The sequence below is a fragment of the Coffea arabica genome, chromosome 7c (genome assembly GCF_036785885.1).
Source record: "Coffea arabica cultivar ET-39 chromosome 7c, Coffea Arabica ET-39 HiFi, whole genome shotgun sequence".
Taxonomy (NCBI): domain Eukaryota; kingdom Viridiplantae; phylum Streptophyta; class Magnoliopsida; order Gentianales; family Rubiaceae; genus Coffea; species Coffea arabica.
Window position 1 is genome coordinate 12,995,676 of NC_092322.1, and position 18,038 is coordinate 13,013,713.

The 18,038-nt window shown below is 37.2% G+C and overlaps 2 protein-coding genes across 2 annotated transcripts; one reads left to right on the forward strand and one right to left on the reverse strand.

The window, feature by feature from the left end:
- Positions 1 to 22: 22 nt before the first annotated feature.
- Positions 23 to 13,103, reverse strand: LOC140010730 (RNA cytidine acetyltransferase 1-like). Its single transcript, XM_072058089.1, has 26 exons — positions 12,858 to 13,103; positions 12,651 to 12,742; positions 11,689 to 11,860; positions 11,455 to 11,577; positions 11,105 to 11,278; positions 10,748 to 10,858; positions 10,522 to 10,655; positions 10,315 to 10,408; positions 9,365 to 9,463; positions 9,041 to 9,177; positions 8,689 to 8,786; positions 7,969 to 8,092; positions 7,799 to 7,886; positions 7,611 to 7,710; positions 7,482 to 7,534; positions 6,240 to 6,416; positions 6,126 to 6,163; positions 4,975 to 5,068; positions 3,799 to 3,978; positions 3,575 to 3,683; positions 3,414 to 3,483; positions 3,188 to 3,335; positions 2,093 to 2,221; positions 1,426 to 1,551; positions 620 to 685; positions 23 to 546 (listed from the first exon to the last, which is right to left on the reverse strand). The coding sequence occupies exons 1-26, from the start codon at positions 12,960 to 12,962 to the stop codon at positions 289 to 291; spliced, it is 3,099 nt and encodes a 1,032-aa protein (XP_071914190.1). The 5' UTR covers positions 12,963 to 13,103; the 3' UTR covers positions 23 to 288.
- Positions 13,104 to 13,539: 436 nt separating this feature from the next.
- On the forward strand, positions 13,540 to 18,008 carry LOC113701699 (protein SLOW GREEN 1, chloroplastic). The gene is made up of 4 exons (XM_027222462.2): positions 13,540 to 14,295; positions 15,823 to 15,969; positions 16,256 to 16,336; positions 17,654 to 18,008. Exons 1-4 carry the CDS (start codon positions 13,606 to 13,608, stop codon positions 17,819 to 17,821), a joined length of 1,086 nt encoding a protein of 361 aa, XP_027078263.2. The 5' UTR covers positions 13,540 to 13,605; the 3' UTR covers positions 17,822 to 18,008.
- Positions 18,009 to 18,038: the final 30 nt, after the last annotated feature.

Below are 18,038 nucleotides of genomic sequence, written 5' to 3' on the forward strand. Positions count from 1 at the left end.
TACCACCATACATTCAGGCTCGTGTTCAAAATGGACGTGTATCATAAACCTTATAATCGAAACCAAAATTGAGCACCATTTCAGATGCTAGTCGTCGCTGTCAATTAGTTATGAGCAGCCAGAGGAAACTAATGGAGCTGCTGTACATTGAAATGAGATAGAAACCTTCTACTGGGTTCCCTCTTTGCCAATTATAGGTCCCTCCCACCAAAAGTTGATTAGTAACAATAAGAACAGATAATCTAAAAACACCAAGCGGAAGAAGGATTTCACATCATACTTGGTCCGTCAAGCCTTCCTCTTCTTATTTGACTTTGATCCGTGATCATCCTTGTTTCTTTTCTTCCCACCCTTTTGGCTGTCATTTTTCTTCCCATGCTTTGCTGCCTTATCTCTGTGGGATTTCACACTAATGAGACCACCAGGAAGCACCTTCCCACTACCATTTTGTAAAGCATGTTCAAAATCAGCCTCTCTGTCTACAATGGCATACTGCTGGAGAAGCTCTGGCTTTAAAAACCCGTCCATCTTCGCATTCATGTCATCCTGTGAATGGTGTCTTAGGCATGACAAGGTCTTTAACAAAAAAGTACTGTGTACGAAAATAAAATATGCAAACCTGAACTTTTTTTGCTGCTTCATCAAGATCTTCATCAATAGAGATACTGTGAGGATTCAAAGAAATCTGAAACAAGAACAAGTACTTTTGACATATTAACTAACTAAACAAGGTAAAAATTAGTCTACCGTGATAAGATGGCTTCTTGTTATTCTGATAGGTAAACTGTGTCACAAGGCACTCTCAACGAAGGAAAGTGAGCCAAAAAGAAAGAAATTCAAGTTTGTTTCCTAGTATTTCATGTTAAAAATTTTTGAACCAATGAATTACCTAGAATGTATTGCAGCAGTGATACCTAGAAACTCGTATATGGAAAAGAAAAAAAAAAATCATATTCTCAGCATGCAAGTAACATACATATCAATTATTCCAACAGTCAGATATGTCCTAAGAATCTCATGTAATCATCAGTGGAATTATTTACTCCATCAGATTTTGCGGTCATGGTGAACATTCCAGAGAGTCTTAAGAAGCTTCAAGTTTGGACCAATACAAAATCAGCTCAGAAAATAAACTTCAAAAATTTCCTTTTTATCCAAATATTGACCTATGATATTAATGGTAATTATTTACTCAAGGCTCTTTTTCTGCAAATTGTTGAAGAAGGAAAGCATGGGAAAGTAGCCAAGGTCTTTTACTTGTCAACTAATAATGCATTTGCGTAAATGAAAAAATAACCACAATTAAGAAAGGAGGAACCTTTTTCTCAAGTGTAGGAGACAGCTCAATCAAACAAAACAATGACCACAATGGATTCTAATGAACAATATCTGAGCTCCAAAGAAATAATTTGCTTCTCAACTTACTTCTTTAAGTCGAGGCATGGTTGAATCAATCTCATTGGATGCTACACTATAAAGATATTTGTAGAACTTCTTCATCACTTTAATAAACAACGACAAAATTTGCTGCCCTTCCAACTTCATTTCTCCCTGTAAAACAGCAGGTACAAAGGAGATAATTAGGTCCTTAATTTTTCTTTCTTTTTTTATTCTTTTTTTCCCAAAAAAATGCCTTCAGTTAAATTTGATTGGTCAACCACCATAGTCATTCTGTCAAATTTGTTTCCTCAACAACAAAATAGCAATTGTTAATTGTTCAAGGAAAGCCAAAAATTACAGGCTAGTTTCTGTACATTATGCTATAACTTGTAATATGCTCACATCAACTGGTAACAGTGACAAATCACCAAGTCAACCAACTAATGATATGATTTTGGCTATTCAAAAGAAGAAAATTTGTGAATGCTCCTTATTTAAGACTTAGTCTAACCAAACTACAAAGAATCAATCTGGTTAAGTCTTTTCACAACCACCCAACCATCTAAATCAGTGATCAAGATAAATAATGAGTGCAGATTACAGAGGCATGTTGAAATTCCTAATTATGAACCAACAAATGGAAGTTTTTTTTTTATTAATTTAGTAATTCACAAACAATTTTTAAAAGAAATGGTTGATCAAGAGAGCAAACCTCAATAACAGATATGTCCTTTCTCTGCAAGCCCATGCAAAGCAAAACAGAAGCCTGGGTATATGATAGCGTAACAGGTAGCTTCTCCAGGAAATAAAGACGTGCAAGCTTCGGCACAATGTCTAGAATCTGCGTTCAGTGTAAAAACAAAAACATATTAGAATAAGAGCACAAAATATTATTCATGTACAAATCCTAAAAATTTCTCAAACATACTATAGATGCATTTGCACAGGATGGAGCACCCTCTTAATGAATTCACACTCAAATGGGCTGAACTTTACAGGCCAATTTGCATGAATACAAATTCCAAGAAAAAAGTTGCCATGTTTGTTCCTAAACAACAGCTAGGAATACAAAGAGAAAATGTCACCTCGCAAAGATCCAGGAAAAAGTGGAGAAGATCTTGAACAAAACCAACATATTCACAACTCTCTCAATTCTCTCCTCCCTAGCGCCACCGACAAGCTTTTGCCAGTACCAAATAACAGGATCCCTTTCTAAAATTTTTTTCCTCCCAAGCCTCCTTTATCATTGTTATCTAACACCCAAAAATTCCCATCCCTGTTTACATCCAGGCTGGACCCTGACGCCACACCAAACAGCACACGACCCATGTTCACTTAAGGGCTCATAATATGTGTTAGTAGCAATGAAAGCACATTACTCTGCCCCATGCAAATTACTAACTACACCACCTGTTGTATTTTAGTGTTTATGCCATGATTCAACAAGTTTTTTTTAAACCCGTAAAGCTTTGGAAAGAAGAAGCTTCTGTCAGTAGATAGATTCTAGCAATTAAAAAGGAAATCTGGACAAAAGAGACCATTGCATTCCAGTGAACGACAAAAACTTCAAGTCTAAGCAGAAAGAGCTTCCAGGGTGTATGGGAAACAGTAATGGGTTCAACACTGAGCCTGAAGCTCCATTTCCTGATGACAAGAGTATAATAGTCATACAGCACAACTAATTATTTCAATCTAGTTTGGATTTCACAAAGTGCTTTTTGGCTTGGGAGACTGGTGACGTGGGAGTGCAACAGGATTGTTGCATCTAACTTAACCACTTATACCAGATTCTAACAGGAGATCTTACCATGCGAAAATCAGCAAGATTGTTTGTGTAAGCTTCCAGTCGCTTCATATCATCTGGAGTCACAATTTCTCCAGTTGACTTTAAAAATTCGTTTGAAGAGTGCAAAACAGGGTCCACCTCAGTGAAGTTAATTTTTGGATCCAGGATACTGCACAAGCATGGAGAATATAAGCACATATTGCGGACTACGTATGCCAGCTAATGACACCAAATTTCATGGTCAAACCTCATTGCAAGCTTGTATTCCATGGAATGGAAGCCGAAACCTAATAGTTCTGCGAATCGCCTCCTGTAATCTGAGACAGTACCCAGTAGATTATATTTATTAAGAGTAAGCTGATGAAAAGATCAGACGAGCAGTTTCTGAAACAATAACATAGAACATACCTTGGTAGAAAGGGCCAAAAAAGCCCCACTCATCAGATTCACTAGCTTCGATATCATCATTATTTAATGGCTTCAGAACCATGCATGTATGCTCACCAGTCACATTACTCTGACTCAAAGTAATAATGAATAAAGATCAGCAGTTGATTATCTAAATTCATAGGGACAAAAATGCGTATAACCCTTCAAGCCCAACTTATTAAAAAATCCTTGAGGTACTCAACTGGAATATGTCCAATGTAGAACGGACCAAATTTATGTTTCCTCCAAAATCGAAAAAGATCCTGGGTAAGCCCAAATGACACACCAATATAGTGAAGCTTTTCAGGCTTTCTTTCACGAAGATGCACAAGGAGAGGGGGAAGGTCTGTCCTAGGTCTTATATTTTCTTCTAACAAAGAGACCTGCAATAATAGCATGTTATAAATCAGATTATAACCACTAAGGATAACCAGTAAGATGCCTCTAGCTGATCCATCAAAACACATTCCATTACACACTAAAATTTTCAATTATCAGATCTGAACAATCTTCTTTTATGTTTCCCATTTTGGAAGAGGGGAAGGGGGAATATTTTTGCAGAGTCGGCTAGAATATTTAGTCAAAACACAACAGCTTGTAATATATACTAAGTGGCACATTTTTCCCCCAGAAACGGCACTTGGCATATGTAACCAGCCACACTTTACGATTATAGGGTAACTAGGGCTACATGAACCCAGTTGAGTTTTGGCCTAATCAAGTATGTAACCAACCACACTTTAAAATTATAGGATACCTAGTGCTACATAAGCCGAGTCAAATTTTAGCCTAATCGAGCTGAGCTTGTCTCAATTTAAAAATGCTCAAAATCCATCGAGCTCTAAAAGCAAAACTTGAACTCGAGCTTGAGCTTGAGCTTGAGCTCAAGTTTGAGGCCAGTTGAACTTGAGATCAAATTCGAGCCTAATTGAGCTCAAATGCAAATTAAATATAATTATTAATTGGATAAAATAGAAATTTTACTTGGATAAAATATAGGGGACAAGCATGTAATTTGACTACTAATAAAAAATTTAATACAAATATAGGGTCGAGCTGGCTCAACAAGCATACTAGCTGAGTATCTCTAAACTCAGGCTTGACTAGAACAGCTTGCTAAGTTGGCTCAAGCTCGAGGTCGGTGTTGACTGAGCCAGCTCGATTCACTTGCAGCTCTAAGGATAACTATCCTGATATCTTCTTTTGCTCTCATTTCAGTTCTCAAATTAAATTGATGTCAAAGGAGCACCAGCACTTGTTTCTACCCATTACCTGTCTTTCCCTAAATTCATAAAAGAAGGATTGAGGTTACACCTGACTACGACCTATGCACGTATGTGAAGAAATCAAGAAGAAAGGGGAAAGGAGAGCACTTGAACCTTTTCTGCAGCCTCAGTAACTCTAACTTGTGGACTTTCCTGTGTGTCTTCAACATCAAGTTCAGCGATTGAAGTCAATTGCCCTTCGAAGTACCTACATAAAGAAACTTGTATCAAACACTTCTTATTTTGATCTCTTTAACTTTTACTTTCCATCACATGTTTCTTTCTCTGCTATAGTTTTTTATTAATATCTTCCCATTGAATTATTAAAATTCTGATAACTATTATCCCTTAAATTCATCAAAGCATACCTTGCTCAACCTAACTGATGCAGCACAACTCAGTCCTTAAGATCAACCTAACTGATTCAGCACTATTCAGTCCTTAAGACAATTGTGGGATTACCTATTCTACTCATTTTGCAGGAAGAATGAGATTACCAAATGTCCATCTCTATGTAAACATGCAATCCTTAGAGTCAATGTCCTTCGAACCACATTGTCATTTCACTCTTTATTTAGTACTCCACAGACATGCAGCTGTCTCTTAGACTTATATATTGTGTCCACTCATGCAGAAATAATGCATGTCACTGTAGAACTTACACATCCTATTCTTCTACAAAGCAAGGGAGGACAATTGCTTTTGATGAAGCCTAAGCACCTGCTAAAGCATCTAGATTCTCCTGAGTTGTAAAACCATCTAATCCACAAATATGTCCTCTGGAACTCTGTTAAAAGTCTGCCTCCAATTTGTTACTTCATCAGTATTGGCAACACTATTTTGCTAACTTCGTTCACAATATCTAACAAAGTGTGCTTGGAAGGTTTGAATTTAGCCAGACCCGAAGAATGCAGAAACCAAAAGTGCACAGATAGCAAAATTTCTTGGTTAATGTCCAATCCACAACAAATTTGCTACTAGGTTGAGAATTATGAACTGGATTGGATTAAAAGCATGAAACTGGTTACCCAACTTGATGTTGGCACCCAAAAGCACTTTTAAGCTCAATCTATCAGGCCAAAGTTTTAGCCCTTAAATTCATTTCACAGATGCCCTCTTAAACCAATTACCGGAAGGTTAGTGGATCACAAACAGTAGAAAGTCAAACTCACCAGAGGGTTCAGGTAAAAAAAGCTTGGTCAACAAGATAAAGGCAGCAATCTTCAAAACATATAAAACAAGATGATCTAGGAAATTGAGAATACCTTGTTAAAAGTTCAACAGCAGTAGACCCATAGCCAAGCTGCAACGACAGCATAAATTAGCGGGAGATAAAGAGGAGGTATTTAGAAGATCTTTTCATAGGCACAAGAAATTACCTTCATTGCACTTGGATGGGTTGCAATACGTACTATGCGAGCACCTGAAAGACTTGGGAAAACTGAGTCCCGAAACTGCTGACAAAATTTCCAAGGTATTTGGTCTCCAAAGGGCTGATGACCATCACTTAGGCTTCTAATTGCAGATTTACGAGAAATTTGCCCTTCAAGAGAAACCTAAACATAAAATAATGAAAATAGTTTAGCTCCTAGCATTCTATAACAATTCATGAAATAATGAGGGGTCTGCATGGATTGAAGTTTCACGAAAAAACTAGTTTTTGAAACACACACATCTATAATAAGATCCCTAAAAGCACCCAAAAAAACCATCAAAATACACCTCAAAAAACACACACCACCTCAACCTTGCATAAATAATAATAATAATTAAAATAAATAAAAAATCAATCCTTAATGCTCCACCACCATCCCCCATGCCCCACCACCCCCACCCTTCTTCAAAACCCTGGCAACCCCCCCCCCCCAAAAAAAAAAAAGAACTCCGCCACACCCTTTCTGCCACCCATAACCCTCCCCACCAAACCCACCACTCTTCCCACTCCCCCTCCCTCTCTTCTCCCCCCTTTCTCCACCAAAACCCGCCACCCAAAACTTCCCCCACCCCGAGAACCACCCAATCTGGTCTCTATAGTTTCGCACCTGCTCTTTAGTACATTGACTTACTATTGCTCCCCAGGTACATTATCTTTCATTCTATATCTCTCTCTTAAAATTTTCTTTCTTGCTCCTCATCTTCATCTAATTTTCCCCTCGGCCTTTCCCAAATTTCTTCTCTTCTGAAGGGGTCTTTGAGGGATAAGGGTTGAGGGGTGTTTAAACAGTTACACCAGATGGTTCACAATAACAGGGGACAAAATTTATTGTTACTCAAAACAGTATTATCTGCCAACATCTGCATCTAAGTGCTTTAACACTCTCCAAGGAGAAATAAATATCCAAACAGCCAACCCTTACTGATGCACATTTCTTAGATTCTATAACCAGCATATAACGAGATAGTCCTAGATTTTCTTTGATATCTTGCTTAAACTGTTTCATATTAGGATACAATTTTATGCTGATATTACTTTAGCTGACAGGATTTTGTATTTTCAATAAACATGTAATAGCATCTAATTATAGTCAGTACTACCAAAATTGAGAAACCAATATCAACAGGCATTTATTTTCAGAAACACTGCTCAAAAAAGACCAGTACCAAACAGCAGCAAGCCAAACCTGGACAACGCACAAAATATCAGGAAGATGATTTTTTGACTCATCAACAGGACCTGGAAAAGGATCGAGTTAACTGATGCACAACTAGCAGAAAATAAAACGAGAAGAATCAATAGACATAACACATACCAAGTAGCACAAACAAGTGGTGAGCTGGAGCATCTGCCATTAGTTGTAGATCATTTGGAGAGTTCTTGTAGTGAGAAGCAACGTATAGGGCCATCATCCGCTGCATAGTGAGTGGTACTCATCAATACAACTAAACAGGTGAATTGGAAATGGCCAAGAAAACTGAACTGAAATACAAGATGCATTACCTGCAAAAATAGCTCACTGTCTCTATGATACGAGAAAAGGGTATCCCGATTAACATAGTAGAGATCACACTCACTTGGTGATGGTAACCTGATTCAACAAAACCACGGGTCTTCAATACAAAATGAAGAGTATACCAGTACCAATAATTTGGTAATTACGAAAATCCAACCTGATGATATTTGGGACAGCATTTGTCGCATCCAAACAAAGTAAAGCATGAAGCCACGATTCAATTGGATCACCAGAAGCGTATCTGATAGATTCACCTAATTCTATCTTTTTGAAAAGCCGACCTGCAGTTCAGAGCAATTGAGATGTGAGCAAATTACCATCCAAACTAAAATACATGAAAGGTTTCCTAAATATCCTAAGCTGAAGACATGAGGTGCTAAGAGTGAATTACAAAAACCAGAGCACATTAAACAGTAGCAGTGCCCCCTAATATGGTTTATGATGACCAATTCACAGCTTAGCAGCATATAAACTAACTTATCTCCAAAAAAGTAAAGAACATTTGTTGACATCACACATGCTTCTTATGTAACTCGTTGAGTGGTTGTCTCAGCACACAAGTCCATCAATAGTGAACATAAGTATGGCTTCCATGAAATTATAGTTCTAAATAGAATCCAGCTCCAGAGAAGCATATTTTATAGCAGATTTTTTTTAACACAATAATTATCTTTATGACATGATTTAAAAAGTTTATCTTCGACATCCAAGATTCTGTTCATAGATCTGCAACTGCTCAAGGACTGGAATAGTATCCATCTTATATTTGTCCAGTGAATAAGCATTTATTTCCAGGGAGAAGTGCTTAAATATACCAAGGAAAATAAGCAGAACCATTCATAGCACAAATGTAGTAACAAAAGTCAAGCTGAAATACCAGATAGGGTGCTCTCTACATTTTTATTTGACATTTGACTTTGCTCCTCAAGTTGCTGCAGCAGCTTCAGTGATAAAGACCGCCCAGTACCTTCGTAACTTCAAATGAAGGTAAATTATGAAATAGAAAAATGTATGCTACAGCAGCAGCTTTGACACCTTAGAAATACCCTCCAGAAACAGTATCAACAGTAGGCAATGATAATGATAGCAGTAAAACAAGATACAAATGAAAACTCAAAAGCTTCTTAGCAACAGTTATATAAGTTATCTTAATAAGACATCATTGGAAAATGCAGGGCTTCTTAGAAAAAGTCATACAAGTTCGTGACATGAAGAGATAAAGAGTATACCCATTAACAGTGGATGAAAGGAAGATGAGGTATGGACCAAGCAAAGACTTGACAACTGGCAATGGAATAGCAGCTGCTTCATCAATCACAAGCAACTCGACCTGGGAGAGTTTTTCATGTTCATGCGGTTGTACATACTGCAAAAGAACAGAATGATATCCAAAATCAACAGTAGAACAGCTAAGACTCAAAATAAGATGGGAAAAAAAAGTACTCAGTAAATCCTTACTTCATCCCAGGCTAACACACAAAACACTACCAACAACCATGAGTAAAAATGTTAAATTTTCAATTTTAACAACAGCCATCCACATATGGACACACCTGAATTGTCTGACGGTGCTGCTTGTAGATATTGATCCTCACAGTCGCTTTTTTGAATTCTGGGTTTGTACTCCTGACCACGTCATAATCTAAATGCTCCTGTAAATTGGTAGTAGTAAGAATTAAATATCAAGCATATTATTTTCAATTCAGTACAGGGCCTAGCCGAGAATAGCAAAATAACATGAATTATTGACAGATGCCCATCCCCATGAACTAAGAAGATCTAATTTATTGAATAAAAATATCCCATTTATAGAACAAATTAACTTACAGAAAGATCCCCATGCACCCAAATCAATATATCTCTACTTTCATGCTAGCAATAATCAGGTTCACAATCAACAGGTTCATTTCAACCTAGTTCTCTTCTAATCACCAACACTTTTAAGCCCCCAGCATCTGTTCAACAAAATAACCAAGACCAAAGATTTTTTAAATTTTCTGCAAGTTAAAAAAAGAAATAAGAAATTTACTTTATGCCATTCCAGAAAAAGTAACTGTAAGCTATGGATGGTATGAGAAATCTAATCCTGCTTATAAAGATCTACATAATATATCCTCAGTCAATTTTAGGTAAACAGACACCCAAAAAAAAAAGGTGGCAGCACCAAGTTGACAAGCTGATACAACCAATTTTAAACCAGCGTCTTTACCAGTGTGCTGGTCAACCAGTTCAGTGGGTCATACCAATGACATAAATCAGGATTTATTTTGAATTTTGAAGAAAAAAAGAAGAAAGTTATGACACCTGCTGTATTCAAATAAGCAGCAACATAAAATTGCAAAAGATTTCAAAATTCCTCCAACACTTCTGCATAAACCACTACCTTCAAGTCAAACACCCATAAAGGACTCCTTTTCTTAACCCAGAAATGGGGACAAAGAGATCCATAGATCCATGCATCAAAGAGTTACAAAGTGAGTACGTAACAAGGTAATAACTTTACCTTATACTCAAGTATATCGAATCCTTTGCATACAAACTCAAACAAGGTTTTCAGATTCTCAGGACTTGGTGCAGTGACAAAAATATTCGAATACCTATACATAAGAATTTGATTTTATCACCAAAAAAGTAAGTGTAAATGATAAAAGAAGCTACAAAAGATGAATAGAAACAAAAAAGCAAATTATATGTCTGTCAAAAGAAGTACCCTGCTGCAATAGCTCCAGCAATTGCTAGACCAAGAGCAGCTGACTTCCCACGACCACGAGCTGCAAGTAAAGCAACTGTGCTACGAAGCGTCTTGTCCAAAACTGAATCAAGAAATGTAATAACGGCTTTTCCCTAAATTGATTTCAAAAAGTGGTTTCTTAGTACTGAATGTTAGTGTCCACATAAGACTAACTAATACATGCATGTCAAGTTGAAAATATTACCTGGTCCAATGTACAGCATTTTTTAATCAGAGGACCGACAGGGAAATCATCAGTCAATTGTTCTTTCAAATTCTTTAGGTCTCGTTCAGCTTCAGAAAGCCCTTCAGAGTCCTTAGACCCCATCACAACCAAACAAACACAAAATCAATTAACAATCCAAGCAAACTGAAATACTTCACTGTCAATCAGAGTATACTTCTAACACCCAAGCGAAAAATGAATCCTGACAAAGCCATGTATCACAATGAACTTGATTGTTTTCAAAAATATGCTTACTACAAGATACATACAACTTCACCCATCAATTATCTGAAAAGGATGCAAGGAAGCAGGAAAAGAATGAAGCATGGCGCTTACCTCTCGAACTGGAACAGGTGTAACTGACTTCATATGCGAAGAAATTGGCAAGATATTCAATTCGTCATCCATAACCACACATGCTTTGCAAGATGCAAGAGAAAGTAAGAAGCGCTCATTAAATCGACCAGTGGCCTGAGAATGAGACTCAGTACGGAATCTTTCGTGGACATCCTGCAATCACAAAACCTCATTTAGTATTCAGTAACAAAATGGATAACATAAGTGGCCACAAATTAGTGATTTCTAAACCAAATCTTGATACCCCAAAAAAAATGCCCCCTCAGCAAATATGATCTGAAATATAGCATCTATTGCATGAACTCTTTGCTGGTTAACTGATACCATACCATAACCATGGTGCAAAGGCTCGTAAGCGAGGATAGGGAGCGCAGCAGCAATACGATCAATCCACCACCTTCAACTGTTTCTATTGTTCTTGCAAGAAGATTTGGTGTCAAAGCCTCAAAATCCTGCAAGCATATTTCCACCCAAATGGAGATGGCAAGTCAGAAATCAAGTAGAAGTTTCACCATCTAATATGCAGATAAAAATGTAAGGACAGGAATAAATCTCGGACTCACCTGTAATATACACATGCCAAATGTATTTCCAAGAATCCTTTCAGAATCTTTATACAAGCAATATGTGATTCCTCCAGTTTCAACAAAAAGTGAAAAGGGATCAACTTTCTCCGGATCTAGAAGCCCCCTTTGCATCAGCTTCTTTATTTGCTTTGCACGTTTTTTCTTATGACTACGAGAAACAGTCAACTTTAGCATCAAGATCAACAAACATTTGGCAAAAGCCACCTACAGACTAGCTCACAAATAATATATTCACTTCAATTGCATTAAAAATTGCTATACATCTTACGGACACTCAAGTACTAGATAAAAATTGTTTTCCATATTAAAGAGATGCAAGATGGTTATCAAAAATTTTCAGAAACTACATCTTCAGGTCCAAAAATGGAACTTTCTTAACACCCACTCATCTAACTTCTTAGTCAGACAACAGAGGACAAGCAATGGAAAAATGTGCAAAAAATGTGCATGACTCCATCCATTATCTCATCAGTATGGGAGATTGCCATCCCCAAACACAGAATATAGAGCAACTACTCAACTGACTAAGTTCCAATTCGCTATTCACTCCTAGAAGCCCGTCCCCGCATATCCTAGCCCAAGAAATGCCTAAGCTGGCTCCTAGTTTTAACATCATTTCTTTGATCCAAGCACAAATTCCAGGATTCACTCAATTATCAGATATGTAATGGACCCATCTTGAATACCATAGTAGCACCTTCATTAGACAGGAGTTGGTCCGCAAAAATATCTACCTTTACGGAATTAAGCATAGGCTACCATCTTTTCGCCATAAGTTACGCTCTCATATTTTCAAAAACAATGAGCCGTAAATTGAGAAAAGAATCGATTGAAGCCATATAAAATGCAAAATACTTAATTCCTAACGCATTGGAATGAAAAATTCCAACTTTATCCAGACAACAAGAAACAATCAAAAACCAAAGAACTAGTAAAACCTGCTGAGCTCAAGCTTGTCTTTGTAACACCACAACACAGTCGGCCGCGTCTTCACCACAGCTTTACTCAACATGTAATGCAAATTCACAATCTATTTTCCAACACAGAAAGTTCACATTTCAATGAACAAACATTAAACTAGTAATTATCATACCAAAATTCCACGTTTTAATGCATAAACTAATACAAATGCTTATGAACATCACCTGGTCACGAGATTTATCTCCGACGATGACGAACATGGACCGGTGGCGAGTTTTAACGCCGTTTTCTATCAGAGTTCTGATGCGTTCGTCGACTTTCTTCCTCATTTTCCCTCAATTATGATTCTGATTTCTGAAGCTGGGAGAGAAGTATGCAAATGGGGACTCGTTTGGCTGAGAAGAAAATGAGAAAATGTTCAGTTGTAAAATTGCGGTTAGGGTTTTAGGATTAAACTTCTGAGGAGCAAGCAGAGGTTTAATAAGAACCGAGTTTCAGAGTTTGTACAAAAACCGGGTTTAACGGTTGCAAGTGGGTTAATAACACTAACCATCCCGGTCTGGTTTAGGAACGGTGATATGTCCTTTATGCCCTTAATCATAAATTTATCACATTAGACCACAGACAAATTAACCCTATTGTAGATATTCTTATTGATTTTCTTTTAAAATTAAAACAGAAAATAAATATATTTTTCATACAATGAGGAGAAAACTGTACCTTAGCATGTATACAAGTATAGGTATGGCTTTTTACAATTTTTTTTTTGTATTTAAAGTCAATACTAATTTGTAGAAATTCAATTTAAATAGGTATTTGTAGGGTCTTAATAGGTAACTAACATCCTCATATTGTATGTTAAATAGTACATTAATTTGGTCCAACGGTTAAACCATCCCCTCGCAGCTCCTTTTCTTTCCGGTCAATCAAAAGAGGCAAGTTTGAAAACCTTGCTTAAACCCACTCCACTGTATGATACAAAGCCCCAGCTCCGTTGATTCCCAAATGGCTTCTTCCTCTGTCACCAATTTCTTTCCTTATATACACTCAAATTTCTGTAGGATTCCAAGAATTGGTTACCCCACTTCACAAATTTCACCCAGACCACTACTCACACTCACCCCAACCCATTCAAGGAAATCACCCTGTTTTCGCCTCAAAACAGGCATTTCACCAAAACCCATCTCAAATGTTCCACTAAAAACCTTACCTTTACCAATCCAGAAGAATGCTTCAAGAATTTTCACTGAAAAGATTGTGACTGTACTGCTTGGATCATTTATTTTCATGGGTAGCTTAAGAGCTGGGCCTGTTGTGGCACTACCAAATGTTCAAGAAAGTAGTAAAAGTGAAACTTTTGAGGAAAAAGGAGAGGCTCGGATTGGGGAAGGTGAGGAGGATGAAGAGATGTATCTAAAGTTATTGGAGCAAAATCCAAGAGATGTTGAGGCTTTAAAGATAGTTGTGAATGTGAAGATGAAGAAAGGGAAGACGAAAGGGGCTGTAGAGTATGTTGAAAGGTTAATAAAGGTTCAGCCTAATGAAATGGAATGGAGGCTTTTGCAGGCTCTTTGTTATGAGAGGATGGGTCAGTTTAGTATGGCCAGGAGGTTGTTCAAGGATATTTTGAAGCAGAGGCCTCTTTTGCTCAGAGCTTTGCACGTATGATGTTTCTTACCTTTTTGTTTTTTGTTTTTTTTTTATGTTCTGCTTCTTCTCTTTTGGAGATTTTCAAATGCTTTGGCTTAAAATTTGTAGCTATTAAGGCATGTATGGATATACATGTATTCTTTGCAGTTTAAATGTTTGCTATGCTCGGTTACTGAGATTCTTGTTGGTGACATGCCTTGAAACATCTTTATCCTAAAGCTATTGTGTGCATCTGGATTATGTCCTCAGTTTATAAACTTGTACTTATCTAGAATGAGGCGACTTTAGGTCCCTTGAAACTTCAGACTTGGATGTGTCTGGCTATTGGGTTTTGCCGTCCTTTTAAATCCCAGGGGCCCCAATACCACTCTAATGTACCAAATTGTGAAAGAATAAAGGGTATTTACTGTGCTAATGGCTAAAAAAATACAAGTTTTACATATTTATAAGCACTATGGCAGCTAAGGGGATATTAGTGCTTAAGGACTTGTTTTTGTTTAGGACACTGTGGGAGACATGAAAGCTTATGTTATTTAGAGCTTTTTTCTGGAGTCTTCCTATTTCTCATAATCATGCTACTACCACTGTTACCTTATGTTCCCCAAGCAGCTTCTGTGAAGTTTCAAAAAACTGGAATGATTGATCAAGAGATGACAGAAAGACTCATAATAGTCATATGTGGTTTACTGGGAATAGAGGAAAAGTATCTCAAATGGCCTTATCAAGAGTGCATTTTGTCAGATCACTTCCCATGCTATTATGAAGTTTGAAGGAGCTCTTGGGTTTCTTGTTTCTTCTTGTTCTAGCAGTTCTTCTTGGGCCTTTTATCTTAGGGCTTTGGAAATGGTGTAATATTTGTATGGTGTAAAAGAATTCGTTTTGTTCATTCTTCTGCAATTTGTTAGAATTTTATCCTTCCTGTTGTGCATTTCATTTTTCAAGTTTGACAAGTCCGTGCTATGCATTATTGTTTATCTATTTCAAAAGCTTTTGTCATTTCTGGCCTCCCCTCTAATGGACTTATTGGGTGCTCAAAAATGTAGAGACCTCAGTTCCTTTGGATGACGAAACAATCGCCCAATGTAACATAGTGTTGGTATATATGTCACATCTTTAGAGTTTAGACCATCGTGGGGTTAATAATTGTTTCTGTTTTGCATGCAAGTACTTAAATGTATATGATGTTATTACAGTCTGGTTTAGCACTTTTCCATTATAAGTAATAGGCATTTTGAATTATTCTCTCTAAACCAGCAACTGTCATATTCCCCTCTTGTTTCTGTCATATTTTCTTTTTCAACACATTGGTACCTTGCTTTCTCAGGAAAGTGATAATTAAGCTTCTAACAAGTTGAGATCATTCTGTGACAGAAACTCTTGCGCAGTTTCTTTTAAGAGTAGCAAATCTGATGAATGGTGGCTCATTAGTAAAAAATATTTCTTAGGACAGACTGCATTTGTCAAACCAAAATAGTTCTTCTGGGTTAGGATTTTTTGTATCTGGCTCAAATATTAAGTTGTGGTTTTCTCTTGCTTTAGGGTTTAGCAATGGTGATGCACAAGAATCATGAAGGACCAGCTGTCTTTGAGATGCTGGACAGGGCTCTGGAATTGGCTCGTTCCGAGAAAAAAGTCAATGAGGAGAGGAACATAAGAATACTAACTGCACAGATGCATGTAGTAAAGGTATCCACTTGGACTTTCTTATACAAGAATTTGAAGCTGTTCAGAAATTAGGATCTAAATCTAATCAAGGAATAATGATGCATTCATGTTCTGGGTCATTATGCTGTGTACATTCTTTAAAATGCATATCCACTTTAAGATCAGAACAATCATGTTTCAGGAAATAGCTAAAATCTACAACCAGAAAGAGAAAGTGTGTTTTTTTTTGGGGAGGAGGGGGGGGGGGGAATCTACGTGATTCCCTTGTGATCAAAAGTCTAACATCTAATATGCTTTACTTCTGCAGGGGGAATTAGAGGAGGCCTTGGAAAAGTTTCAAGCTCTTATTAATGAGAACCCAAGGGATTTTCGCCCTTATCTTTGCCAAGTAAGTGTTTTTGTTTTTGGATTTTTTTCTATTTTGCTTTTTTGGCATTTCATCCTTTCACCTCTGCTTGATGAACCTTTCCCCTCCAATTATGTTTCAGAAAGGATATGAAAAGTTTTTTTATCCTTTTTTTTTTTTTTTCTATTTGGCTTTTTGGCTTTCATCCTTTCACTCCTGCTTGGTGAAACTTTGCCCCCCAGTTATGTTTCAGAGGATATGAAAAGGACATGGTGCTAGTCTGCTATATGTATGACTGTAAATTCGGTTGTTTGACATTGTCAGTTTATAAAATTTTAGGAGCAAGCTGAAAGCTGCACAAAGTCACTCTTAAATAACAAAAAGCTACTGAGCCACAAGATTTATTTTTCAAATATTAGGTTCATGAGGGTGTTTTAAACTTTGGACTTTGGCATCTAAATGGACAAGGAAAAACAAGAAATTCTGGAGATGACATTGCTAGCTATTTATTAGTCTACCCTGAAACTACATAAAAGACAAGTAAAGAAACATCACATATTTGATTTTTTTAGGGAGGGTCAGGAGCAACAGGGAAGATTAATGATTTGGACTTTGGACATTATTTTGAAGGGAAAAGTAAGGTGAATGGAACTAGGAATGCCATTCTCTTTTGTCCTTCCTAGAAATGAGTTAAAAAGGAGTAGGAGCATGGCTTCCCTAGGTGAAGTACTAATACATTGCTCTTCTTTTCTCCTCTTCCTGCTCTTTACCAAGCATAGCCTAAGTGGCACCCCTGGCTAGGTCCTAGAAGGAGAGACAACTGCAATTTAGCTATTGGCTTGGCTTACTAAAGTAGTTTTAAGAAAGTGAAACAAATGTTGCACTTGCCAGATGTAGGAAATTATCGATCCCTTGGATACGTCTATGTGATTGTGTAGGTCTGTAGGATAAGCTCAGCTGAACACAACAAAGATCAACTTACCTCTCAGCATAAGCGCTTGAGGCTCCTATCTTTACTAGATTTGTGCTTTTGATCTCTAATCTTCTCAATATAACTAAAGGCATATTGCTAAGAAGAAGGCAGTGGGATGGCTAGAATCCAGCACTTGGAGATTGACCATCTTAAAGGGCAAAGGCCAATTGAAGTGCCTAGGCTGATTGAAGTAGGTTTGTCTTGTGTATAAACTCATGTCTAATCTTTTGGGAAGCTAAATGTCACAAACATGTATTGAAAAAGGCTGTGTCGAACAGGACATTAGCTTCACATTATTTTGGTTCAGTGCTTTTGTGAATGTGTGTTGGTTCATGAGCACCATATGTCACGAGTTTGTTGACCATTTCCCTTGGCTGTTCTGGCAGGGTATAGTTTACAGCCTGCTTGACAAAGAGAAGGAAGCTCTAGAACAGTTTGAGATATATCAAAGTCTTGTACCTGAAGAATTTCCACAGAAAAAGTTCCTTGATGATGTGATTTTGTCAGCCAGAACAGAATCAAAGCAACAGCTTGAGGAGGAGTTGCAAAGCTGAATTATCATGGCAGACATGGCATTTGCAACTCAATCTTTCATACTAACCACTTATCAACTACTTGAATCTCAGCCAGCCGTAGCAAACCAGTTTTACAACATAATTGTACATGAACATAATTTGTAAGGCGTGTACCTTGATGTTTCTGCCATGATTCTTAATGGATGAATTCAGCTTTTAGGTGCAATATTTTGTGATTCTTACAATTTTTTGTGAT

Coding starts and splice junctions, on each gene's coding strand:
- LOC140010730 (XM_072058089.1), bottom strand. CDS start 12,962: ATGAGGAAGAAAGTCGACGAACGCATCAGAACTCTGATAGAAAACGGC. Junction 8,787..9,040: donor CTTTCATCCACTGTTAATGG/GTATACTCTTTA, acceptor CTTCATTTGAAG/TTACGAAGGTACTGGGCGGT. Junction 6,417..7,481: donor ATATTTTGTGCGTTGTCCAG/GTTTGGCTTGCT, acceptor TTTTATGTTTAG/GTTTCTCTTGAAGGGCAAAT.
- LOC113701699 (XM_027222462.2), top strand. CDS start 13,606: ATGATACAAAGCCCCAGCTCCGTTGATTCCCAAATGGCTTCTTCCTCT. Junction 14,296..15,822: donor TTTTGCTCAGAGCTTTGCAC/GTATGATGTTTC, acceptor CTCTTGCTTTAG/GGTTTAGCAATGGTGATGCA. Junction 16,337..17,653: donor TTCGCCCTTATCTTTGCCAA/GTAAGTGTTTTT, acceptor CTGTTCTGGCAG/GGTATAGTTTACAGCCTGCT.